This window comes from Scleropages formosus, chromosome 5 (assembly GCF_900964775.1).
Source record: "Scleropages formosus chromosome 5, fSclFor1.1, whole genome shotgun sequence".
Classification (NCBI taxonomy): domain Eukaryota; kingdom Metazoa; phylum Chordata; class Actinopteri; order Osteoglossiformes; family Osteoglossidae; genus Scleropages; species Scleropages formosus.
This window is the reverse complement of record NC_041810.1, coordinates 21041919-21054112: the sequence shown is the minus strand read 5'-3', so window position 1 is coordinate 21054112 and position 12194 is coordinate 21041919. Positions and strand designations below refer to the sequence as shown.

The 12194-nt window shown below is 46.2% G+C and overlaps 1 protein-coding gene across 1 annotated transcript in view; it reads left to right on the top strand.

The window, feature by feature from the left end:
* The window catches only part of LOC108921152 (UPF0577 protein KIAA1324-like), a 31410-nt gene that overhangs the window by 15572 nt on the left and 3644 nt on the right, over positions 1 to 12194 (top strand). The window contains exons 8-20 of the mRNA XM_018730483.2: positions 1359 to 1447; positions 2657 to 2837; positions 3468 to 3596; positions 5176 to 5266; positions 5884 to 5986; positions 6403 to 6540; positions 6672 to 6935; positions 8017 to 8190; positions 8477 to 8666; positions 9339 to 9435; positions 10152 to 10253; positions 11201 to 11327; positions 11912 to 12090. Of these exons, the coding sequence (XP_018585999.1) occupies positions 1359 to 1447; positions 2657 to 2837; positions 3468 to 3596; positions 5176 to 5266; positions 5884 to 5986; positions 6403 to 6540; positions 6672 to 6935; positions 8017 to 8190; positions 8477 to 8666; positions 9339 to 9435; positions 10152 to 10253; positions 11201 to 11327; positions 11912 to 12090 (1864 nt within the window). The remainder of the gene's footprint in view (positions 1 to 1358; positions 1448 to 2656; positions 2838 to 3467; positions 3597 to 5175; positions 5267 to 5883; positions 5987 to 6402; positions 6541 to 6671; positions 6936 to 8016; positions 8191 to 8476; positions 8667 to 9338; positions 9436 to 10151; positions 10254 to 11200; positions 11328 to 11911; positions 12091 to 12194) is intronic.

The window sequence follows — 12194 nt, the reverse complement described above, 5'->3', positions numbered from 1 at the left end:
GACACGACACAAGTCCATTGCCAGGCACCCCAGGCAGGACTTGAATCCCAGAGCTGCCCGAGAGCAGGACGTGGCCAAACCTGCTGCACCACTGCACCACTTTGCCCCCACCCCCTCCCTGAGAGGTCAGTAAGGAAATAAGTGATGTCCTCCTGGTGACATACCCCTTACTTGTAACCAGTGCGGCTTTGTCTCTGATTTCACCACCCCCGACCCCAACGGTTGCTTGCCGAGTGCGCTGACACGTAACGTGATGTCACACCTCCAGCTGGGAATGCCATGAGCTTTAGCAAAGGCGAAATCCATAAAGCTATTAGCAGTCCCGGAATCCACAAAGGTTCATCCCCCAAGTCAAAGCTACTGGTAGAACAGCTGCGCGGCGGGCCAAGGGAGGTCACTCGTGTCATCCGGGGTGCAGGTCTTTAGGAGGCAGTCGAATGGGACAGGTGGCTTGGAGGTGACATTGTAGTATAAGTGCTGTTATAGCATGTTTTTGCTGTGATAATAAAAACGGAGAACACCGAAGACTGACCATTCATCTGTAAAATGACAATCTTGTAATATCATTGGCCAGTTATGTTTATCGAAATTCCTGTACGGCTGCCATCCTGTGCTTGTTCAGCCCATTCGTGGCTATTTAATACTGTATGCTTAACAAACACAAACAAAAAAACACCCAGTGCCCAAATTTTAATTCGATGTTTCGTACAAAAAACCCAAAACAGAACAGCTGGGGCTGCTGGTGCTGCAATGGTTAGAGCTGTTCTTGTATTTGGAGCCAAAGGTTGTAGGTTTGAGTCCCATCCCCAGCTGTCGTACGCTTCAACAAGGTACTTACCCTAAATTACTCCAGTAAAATTACCCAGCTGTGTAAATAGCTGTAAGTTGCTTTGGAGAAAAGTGTCAGATAAATGAAGTGATGTAAATGTAGAAGAGTAACGACAAAAAAGATCAATGAAAACAGTGCAATGAATTCACAGTAACCAGTCGAGCTGATGTGGTTCGGTCCAGCGTGGCCCATGATCCTAACAGGTTAAACAAGGGCTAACGGTGGCTGGGAAGTCCATGCAGCACAAGCCAAACATTAACTGGGAAGAAGATGGCATAGTGGTTCTGGTGTCACACCACCCAGCTTTTGGGAGGCATACAAAATCCAAACTCAATCACCGTAAACGCAAATACGCGAAAAACTCCGTGTAAAGTTGGAGTCTCCAAACAAAACTAGGGGCTTACTAGGGTATGGCAGTAAATATAAATATATGTGACAGGTACATTGCAGTAGGACTAAGCTGAAAAGTACAGTAGTAATGATTTGCAATCCATTATAATACTTGTTATATAATAATCTGAATTGGCAGCTGAGGGGTCGGCGATGTGCAGGGAGAAACCCGCGTGCAGCGAGAAGGACTACTTCCAGATCCATACGGCGTGCGACAGCGAAGGCAAGGTAAGCATCCGCCGGTTTGGCGCTCATTCAGCTGCAGTCAGGCACATTGGCCACATTGCTGTTTATGTGGAACGTGTGCTGGCGGACCTGCGGAAGGACACACACCTGGTGGGCATGGGTCAGTAAAGGCTGAGCCGCATGTCGGGCAGCACTGACACACAGGCCACCCCTCCAGCCAGTCAGGGAGCCACTTGGCAGAGTGTGTGCTGCAGTGTACAGCTCACTGACCGCATGACAATGACTAGAACCAAGGTGAGTGTTGGACTGAGCAAACAAAGTACCCTTCTTCTCACAGCAGAGACTGCACTAGTAATCAGTGGCACAGCGACAAGGTGGCACAGCAAGTTGCGGTGCTGTCTGATAGCGCTTGGGTGGTGTGAGAGGACGTAGGCTCGGTCCCAGCTCAGGCTGTGGGGAGTTTGCACGTTCTCCCCGTGTCTGGGTGGTTTCCTGTGGGTGCTCTGGTTTCCTCCCACAGTCCAAAGACATGCTGTTCAGGTTCACCCATAGTGTGTGAGTGTCACAGAGAGAGTGTGTTCACTGAAGTATGTATGGATGAGTGACCCAGTGTAAGTAGTGTATCTAGCAGTGTAAGTCACCACGGTGAATAAGGTGTGTGGGCTGGTAACACTACATAGAGTTCATTGGAAGTCGCTTTAGAGAAAAGTATGTCTGCTAAATAAATAAATGCAATCATTGGAACCAGTTTGGACTTTTCCTGGGGGGGTGCTTTTGGTTTTATTGTTATTTCATATTAGGCATCAGGAATATATACTACTACACTGTATTTAAAACCGAGCAACATCCATATTTATTAGCGAGCAGGGACATGCCTGGGGACAGCTGGTAGTGTCGTGGTTGGAACTTTTTGACCCAAAGGTAACAGGTTTGAATCCCACCTCCAGTTGCAGTACTCGTGAGCAAGGTACTTACCCTAAATGACCTCAGTAAAATTACCCAGCTATATAAATGGGTAAATAATTGTCAGTGTCTCAACATCATGTATCACTTTGGAGAAAAGTGTCAGCTAAGTGAGTAAATGTACTGTAAATGTACCCTTGTGGGCACAGGGCCTTGTTGCGTCAAATAGTTTCAGTTGGCTAAAAGTGGGCCCTTCGACAGGCCATTGGAAGAAAGACTTCCTAGTTTCGTTCAGGTCTTTCCAAATGTCTCAGGTGAGCATCCCCTGAGTCTTTCTGTCCCCTCCAGACCCAGATCATATACAAGTGGATCGAGCCGAAGATCTGCGTGGAGAATGTGACCGGCGCCATGACGCTACCCCCTTCTGGCGAGCGGAAGAAGTGCCCACCCTGCAATCCGGGTTTTTACAACAACGACACGGCCACCTGCTCCCCCTGTCCCCCCGGCACCTTCTCAGACGGCGTCAAAGGTGATGTGTATATGTACGACGTACACACACACATACAGATGGATGCCGAGCAACTCTTAACGTCAACTTCACGTTGCTCTTTTTGAGAGATGTGTACCTTTACCTGTTATATGGAAGAAAAAAAATTCTTTAACCATTTGTGTCATCCCTCCATTACTTGTAGGATGTAAAAAAGCTGTAACCTGATCACAATGCAGTCATAAACTATATGCCTCGCTATTTAAGAATGGTCAAACAATTCTCACATTATTGCCTGTTACTGGGCAGCAAGGTAAACAAGGCATTTGACCACTTGTGCCAGGAATTGTGGGAATTCAGTGAATCGTGCATCCAGTTACGGCGGAACACACACAGTCTTTTTGGAATTCAGTCTTCAGCTCTCCTTACTTGACCCCAAATGTGGTTTTGAGTACATTTGCTGTCAATTACGGTACAGTAAAGGACCTTTTCCTATATGCTTTATTTCAACTGTCTGTTACTGGTCTGAATCCCACTCCTGCTGCAGTACCTTTTTCAAGGTGCTTACATCAATTGATGCAGTAACAACACCCTGCTCTATAAATGGCTAAAACAATGTTAATGGGTAATCAGCATAAATAACAAATAATGATAATATTTCTTCAATGGAAGAATGCCAGAAATGTCCAGCAGGCACAGAACCGGCCCTGGGATACGAGTACAAATGGTGGAACGTGCTGCCCGCCAACATGAAGACGTCCTGTTTCAACGTGGGCAACTCCAAATGCGACGGCATGAATGGTGAGCGGAGTTCAGTGGCGCTTTGCAGGGGCTAGGTGGCGCTGTGGCATCATCACAGACGATGAAGAGCCGCAGTTAGAAATTCTGCCCTTTACTTACATCACATTAATGTGGCCTTTTAAAAAAGGGGTGTTTATGTTTTTTCGCAGCATTAAAAGCGGCTTGGTTTTGCTGTGCTGTCAGCTGTTGGGGGAGTAGTGGAAGGAGTGATTGGTTTAGCCAGATAAAGGGGGGGGTGAATCCCAACGAACGTATTGCATGCTGGGGATCGCGAGGCATCCTTTGTGACACCACGGCATGTAGCCAGTGCTGTCTCTTTACTTGGCTGGCGGAACTGCAGCCGCAGTGGGGGGGATCAATTTGAATGATTCACCTCTAGCACATGGATCGACTGTCCGAGTGTCAGCTGGAGCGGTCGACAGGTTCAATGTGCTGCGCTCTTACCACCACTGGGCTGGAAAAAAACGCACCGTGGATCTACAGTGGTGTGACAAAGCACCTGGGTTAGTCCCAGCACCGCATGACCACATTGTCTCCTATGGTAAGGAGGATCCTAGGCATTTTCACTCACAGTGGTAGCACCCGTGATGAACATCAATCATCTCAGGCCCTTTAATGCTTTACAATACAATTAATCGTTTTCACTTCAACGAGATCCTGTGACGGTCATCAGAACCCCCGGTGTGGTTGAGGTTACAGAGAAAACAGTGACTTTTTAAGGTATAAAAAACAAAAGGTCATGATGTCTTCTATTTTCATCTGAACTTCTGCATGAGACATCATGGAAGAATCAAATTTTGACTAACTCTTGTCATTAGCTACAGACAACCACTTGAATGAATGTAACAGGACCCATAAAATTTAGTTTCTCAAAACGGTGTTGAAGGCCAGTAGCTTTTGTTTAGACTTGTTTGTTTTGTTTATTCAAAATCGCCAAAATCACGACTGACATCTTCCGTCATTGGTTCATCAGATTGACTCTTTTGCCTCTTTCCACTTTTTTCCCCTGTATGAATCGAGCCCAAGAGAGGAAAACTTGTTTTAAGGTCATTTCCTTGGTCTGGCAGATAGTGTAATAGGTGTGAAAAAAGAACTGCCCCGAACCTTAATCAACCTAATTAGGGGGGGTATTTGGAAACAGAGGTTTGAATACAGTGAGGCTCGATTTGGACCATCCAGTACAATACAGCTTTCAGCTACTTGAAGCCTTAGAACAAAGGTCAAGGTGGTGAAACAGGTTTATAGAGGCATATGAATGAATGACTGATCCATGAATTCATTCATTTGTTTGTTCATTCATTATATGCCCTGTAGTAGACCTGCAAAAACATCTGGTCAATTTTGATGTCAAAAATGTGCAAATAAGTGGAAGTTAGAAAGAGGAACACAAATAGTGTTCCGTAGTACTGAAATTCTTCACGATGCCAAAAGCGCTACCACCACGGTAAGGCTGTACTCTTTTCAAAGGCACAAGGCCTACAGCTTTAAGGCTTTCTTTACTTTCCCTCATAATGACGGTGCATGGTTCGATTCTGAGTGATGTCAGAGACTCTGACTCAACACCCGTCTGTGTCCCCAGGTTGGGAAGTGGCTGGGGACCACATCCGGAGTGGAGCGGGCAGCTCAGACAACGATTACCTTATTCTAAATCTCCGCATCCCAGGCTTCAAGTGAGTTTACCCACACACATGGATAGAAACACAATTTTACATGCATACACAGAGGTGGTGCAGCGGGGTACTTCACCTCACATCACCTGGGTTGTGCAGTAGAATGTAGCTTCCCTCCAGTTTGTCTGCTGTTTGCATGTTCTCTTCATGTTTGTGTGGGTTTCTGTTGGGTGCTCTGGTTTCCTCCCACAGTCCAAACATGGTGTAGGTGGATAGGAGTCTCTAGATTGCCCACAGTCTTTGTGTGTGTGTGTGTGTGTGTGTGTGTGTGTGTGTGTGTGTGAGAGAGAGTGAGTGTGTTACAGTGGTGTGTTAAATAAATGGGTAAATGAAATCCATTCCAAGTCACCTTGAATAAGGTGTCAGCTGTATACTGGTGAATAATAATACACAAACGCTCAATCGCAGAGGCTCAAGTAAAGAATTTACTCCCAAAATAGCTGAAAGCGGTGTTGTATCCTGTTTGAGACTTGCTGAAAATGTAAATCGATGTTGAAATATTAGAATTGCTGCTAATTCACTGTTAAATTGCTTTTTCATTTGTGGATTTATCCTCAAAGTCAGTGATTCATCGCTCTTGATGAGCATCAGAATGAGCTGTGCGATTGCATTTCTAGGCTCCCGACGTCCGTCACGGGGACCACAGGCACGGAGTTTGGCCGCATTACCTTCATCTTTGAGACCATCTGCTCCGCGGACTGCGAACTCTACTTCATGATGGTACGTGACTCTGAGCCGCCCCCCCCGTCTCGGGAGTCAGCATTCATGCAATGAAATGCTGGCTGGGCTGTTGGTGCCACTTTTTAGGGTGGGGTGAGCTGCAGATGTGGTGGACTGTAATGGCACCCCAGCGGCTCACAGTCAGTTTTGACTCAGAAGCAGATTAGATACCTCCTGGAATGCCCTCGAATCTGCAGAGTGCCACCTCACCGTGTGTCCATCCCAATGACATGTGGCTTCAGAACAATTTTGAAAGTGTTGCAGTGTGTTATGCACACTTGAGAATAGCATGGCATGCTGGCTTCATGAAAATGTATAGGAACATGAGGGTATGGTGTGAAAATTACCAGGTGCTCTGGCGATGCTGAGGTGCGGCTATATCAAACATGAGGCAGACAAGATTTTGTACGTTGCAGGATGTGAACAGGAAGAGCACCAATGTGGTCGAGTCGTGGGAGGGCAGCAAGGAGAAGCAGTCTTACACCCACATCATGACCCAGAATGCATCTGTGTCTTATACATGGGCCTTCCAGAGAACCAACCAAGCTCTGGATGTAAGAGTGGAAGCCCTTGGTCTTCTTCTGCTGAATACTTTAATTTCTGATGTGCTAAAGGTTTTCCTTTAAAGTGGACCCCTCAGGGACACTGTATTAATCAGACTCCATTCTCCTCACCTCCTCCTCAGACCAGGCAGTTTGTCAATGACATTGTGAAGATCTACTCCATCACGGTGACCAATGCCCTGGGTGGGGTGGCCTCCACGTGCCATGCTTGTGCCCTGGTGTCACAGCAGTCGGGCTCCTCCTGCGTACCCTGCCCTGCTGGACACTACATCGACAAGGACACCAACCGGTGCAAGGAGTGCCCACCAAACACCTACCTTTCGGGACACCAGATCTATGGCAAGGAGTCTTGTCTTCCCTGTGGCCCAGGCAGCAAGAGCAACAAGGTAGTTGTAGTTTCACCTCACATACTTGTTCAGGTGCTCAAACATATTTGACCAAAGAGGCTGACCCACTGACAATATTCTGTTATTTTTAAGTGACAGCATTTTGTCATCATGTCTCCGTCAGCGTTTGGGATCTAGTAGCCATCGCATTTCGTTTCGAAAACTTTTAGTTTGTGATGCCCTCCAAGTTATTTTTTCTTTAAAATATCTAACAGGCGGAAAAATGAGTGTTCTGATGATGCTGGAAAAAAGAGGACAGATTTAGATTTAGAAATGAAAGTGAAAACAACTGTGCAGCATGAAAATATAATACTGTACTGGTAGTATTATTTTAACATGAATATTAAATTATTGAAAAATAGAACAATATAACAAATAAGAAAGTTATATTATACAATGTAACACTCATGCATGTTAATTGTTCATAGATCCTTATGAATCATAATATAAGGGGATTTTCAACTTTGGGCCGAGGTGTTGGACTGGAACCCCATCAAGAGTTGAGGACCCCCTTTTGTTTTTTACCACATTGCCATAGCAGTCCAATGGTGTGTCCTTAGGAAGGGCCGCTGTATGAGAGACTTTATGCTTTATGAGAACACCGTTGTCCTGTCTCCCGTTCACTTCACTGATACGTGTCAGGTATCTGGCTTTGCAGACATCTCCTCTCCGAACTGCTGAACGAACTCTTTTGCCCTATGACAGGCAGACGGCACGTATGTCTCTGCAGAACTCACTCCCCCAACTGCAGCACGAGAGTCTGCGTTTTCTCCGCCCGTCTGTTTGGACTCGCGTGTTTTTCATGTGGGAGGGCCGTGGGCTGACTGTTAGACAAACACGGGGTTTATCTGAGCACTGGGGGTGGTTATGTTAAGTTGCTCTGGAGACACATCAGAGATGAGCTATTTTGTGTGTGTGTGTGTGTGTGTGTGTGAGGGGGGCTTTACAATGCCTCCTTTGTTGGCCCTTAATGACATAATGGTCCAGGCCGCTCTCCATGGTCCTGAACCACCGCACAGCGCTCCAACGCATATTGCTCATTAATGGCGTCTTTTGTTGCATCTCTTCCCGTCCTGCAAAGGAGCACTCCGTGTGCTTCAGTGACTGTAGCTTCTCACACATGGAGGCAAACCAGACCCTGACCTACGACTTCACTCAACTGAGTCCTGTAGCAAGCATCACGAATGGGCCGAGCTTCACTTCCAAGGGGACCAAGTACTTCCATGTCTTCAATGTAAGCCTGTGCGGACATGAGGTGAGGTTCAGTGGCGCACGGTCCGTCCATCACACACGCACCTGTTACCGTGTGTTACCGAGACTTACCGAAGCCTCAACCCCTAGAGGCTTTGGTCAACGAGTGCTGCAGCTTAGCGTCTCGCTGCGGAAGCCGTTAAGGCTTTTAACACAAAAGACAAGACAGTTGTGAAACAGCTTTAAAGAAGGTATTTACAACCTAATCCCTTCAGCTGTCTGAACGAGGATTATAAAGGTGATGGAGTATATTTTTATTTAGTCTCACTATACAGGCTTTTTTGGTCCAGGGCAAAAAGGCGGCTGTGTGCATGGACAATGTGACGGACCTAGCCAGCAAGGACGTGCAGCGCGAATCCAGAGAGCTCGTCAACTATGTGGAGACGTTCATCTGCCAGTCGACCATCATCCCCTCGGATGGGCGGGGCTTCAGGACAGCCCTGTCCTCCCAGTCCATTAGTCTGGCAGACATCTTCTTGGGTGAGATTCAAAAGCAACTGTGGGACAGGAGAGAGTGGTGGGACATGCAAAAGACAGAAAAAAGTAGTAGTGTGATGAGGACGTCTATTGGTTCTCCTCTCTCAACTCTTTTTGCCTGTGACGGGAAGCTCGTTCTGAGTCACCTGTATGACTCATCCCCTGCATTGCTGAAACAATGCCAGTGACAGGGACTTTGCGGAATAAAAGGGTCCCGGTTCCTCTGGGGCACAAATGGAGTTGTGACAAAGCATATGCAAATGAAGCTCGGAGCAGAGCCGCAGAGAGCCCCTTCTAGAACGCTGCCATAGGCAGTCTTTCTGGGCTGCACCGAGAGCATCCCGCCGTGAAATTGCTTTGTCGTTATCGTCTGCCTCCCCATGAGGTTTATTACTCTTCCTACAAGGAAAAATTTGCTGGGCAAAGGGGCCAGTCATTCATGATGGGAGTGTGATTATTCGATAGAAGGGGGTTGTTAAAACTCAACTCAAGTGGTAAATATTTTGTATTACATAACATCCTTTGGATTCTTTAAAGGCCCATTTTATACTTTTTCCGAGAAACTCTGCTTTTGTTAGCAGTTTTCTGTTTATTGTTCCTGTGCTTTTATGAATACCGCTCTGTTTTTTTCCTTAAAAAATGCATGGCTGGCTTTTTGTCCAACGGGGTCCTAAGGAGTGACAGTGGAAAGCACACTCGGTGATGTCACCATCAAACCAGGCCTGTTCCCCGAGTCTTCAAAGAAGATTCCAGACGTCAACTTCTTTTACTGGTAGGTACAGAGCATGGCATCAATTTCTAGTTTTCCAAAAGAGGTTTGTGTCAAACAGATCAAGAGGAAAAATTAATCACATTGCTAAAATTGGGTGTGTGACAGTTGCCTGGTTCTTCTCACTAGAAGACACATGGTTTCTGTTTTCAATAGGCTTTTATTCTCAAACCCTTTAGGCTGAAATGAGGGTTTCGAGGAGAGAAGGGAATCAGAACAAGCAGCAGACAGAGACTCGAACTTCTGAACTCTGCTCTCTGGTCCCTCTCTGTCTCTCGCTTCAGGGCGTCTGTGTTACACTATGGACAAAGGGCTTTTTCATAACAGGTCATGTCTCAGCGGTGGTCAAGTCGAGGGAATGTGTACAATAGGGGTTGAGCGTTACAATCATATGTCACCAGAGTAGCAAGGCATATACGTCTCTGAGGACACATGTGTGCCTTTTGTGCATATACACACAACCTTACAGGTGTGCATGGGCCTTCATGATTGGTGTTTGTATATGCATACATGGAATATGTGTGAGAATGTGTATTATATGTACCCTTTGGTGTTAATCCCCACTGCATGCCATGGGGGAAAACGATTTTACATGTCAGCAGTTATTGGAACATTGCAGTTTCTTTCCAGGAGATATAAATCTATGTATTTCAGAACACCCTGTTATGGCACTCCTTGTCTTGGTGCTGTTTTCAAAAAAAGGTGTATTACTGTTCTAGGTCACCCCAGGCCACATCGTCATGTGACCGAGGGCGGAACACAGTTATTAAACTGCGCTGTAACCCGGAGAAAAGTGCCCGTGGAGAGCTGACCTTACCCAGGTACCGCTCCTTGTCTGCATACTGCCGGAACAAGACTTCTGAGCGCTGTTCCCTCAGCTGCCAGTACAAAAAATGCAGGTCATTTAATCGCACAGTCCATTGTCAGTGTACTTGAGCAGTCGCTACTTTGCTAAGATCCCTGTCTGCGAGACAGTAAACTGTGTGTGTTTTCCATGGGACAATGCAGGAGGGCAAAGTCCTGGGGATTAGGGTGGTCATTAGCGAAATGTGCAGAGACGCAAGGGGATTGAACTTCTGTTGCTTAAGAGCTTGGTAAATCATCAGATCTCAAGCACCAATCCTCTCTGTGTGTCAGTTCCTCTGTGAATGAGTGTGACAGCAATGTCACCAGAGTCACGAGTTCCGGAAGAGAAGGCCCCTGCCCTGTAGGTAGACAGTCGCATAGAGCATTTAGAGGCAACATGACATCTTCAGAAACTTGGCTCTGTGCGATCTTTTGGTTTTTTCGCCTTCTGATGTCTTGTGAGGACATTCTGGTGAAGAGGTTGCGCTCGAGCCAGGGGTTACAGATGAGCATACAAAAGAGTTGTAGTGTTATTCGTGCTGCAGCTCAAGCTAATTATAGTATCAATTATCAGCTCTTTGAAAAGGGAGTACTTGAAAGCAATAATGACTTGAATCATTCGAAGAGCTGAATTTGCAGAATCTCAGGTCTCTTGTGGCTCTTCACTTCGAGTAGAAACTGTTTTTTCTTTATGGTTCAATGAAAGTAACATCACACGCCTCTAGGTTATCTTTGATGTCAAGTCCATGGGTGTTGTTTCCAAAAGCTTGGTGAGAGTTTAAGCCATTGATCTGGGATCTCGGAGAAGGTGTGCGTTTAGGTGTCGAACCTCTGTAACGAGTCAGAGAAATTTTTACCGCTTCTGGACTGAATGACTTGCTGCTCTCCCAGTTGCAGTCTGACCTCCATTTCATTCCTCCAGGAAATGTCCAGCAGGCACCTGTGATGGATGTACTTTTTATTTCCTGTGGGAGAGTGCCAACGCCTGCCCACGTTGCACAGAAGCTGACTTCCATGAGATTGAGGGTGCTTGTCGGGACGGCATCCAGGTAGCCTTGCCATTTTGAAGCTCACTGCCATAGACATGTGAACCCATTCTATGCTGGCCTCAACCATCTATCATCGGTCCATTTTTCCAGTAATTTTTCTCTGAACTATTATTACAATTGCCAATATGAAAGAAATTTCCTTTCTTTTCTGGAACCGATCAGCCGCAGGAGATCCACACAAAACACTCAGACACCTAGAGACTTTTCACAACAGTATTGGCCGATGGGAGAGCCTCAGACAGCTGGATGTCTCCCTGATCGGTTTGCATTGCCTCTTTGTATTTGCAAGCTCATGCATACATCATAAGGCATGGCAACACTTTCACAACTTCTCTTGCGTCTGACGCGGAAATGATTTCCTCTAGACAAAAGTGATGGCAATGGTCAACAACAAACTTTCTTTGCATTTTGTTTCTCTGTCAACAATTTTTCCATTGCATTAAACAGACAGCATGCACTTTCTGGACATCTCAACTTTTGCATCACACTAGAACATATTAATCACTTGAAAATATTAACTTATTGAACATATTTTCACACCACATCAACCAATGGAAAAGTGACACATCTCTCTGTACCTCCAGGATAAGCACTATGTCTGGAATGAACCAAAGCTCTGCACCAAAGGGGTACCATTGCCGGCGAAGAAGACCACGCCCTGCGAGTCTATCGACTTCTGGCTGAAAGTCGGGGCCGGTATTGGGGCCTTCATGGCCGTGCTTCTCATTGCTCTCACCTGCTACTTTTGGAAGAAGAACAAGAAGTATGCAGACTTGGTTGAGTTTTTAACAGCATTCTGCTCTCTTAGATGCCCTGTTTATTCCTGTTGTACCCACAATATATTTGAGAAACATTCGCAGACATGTA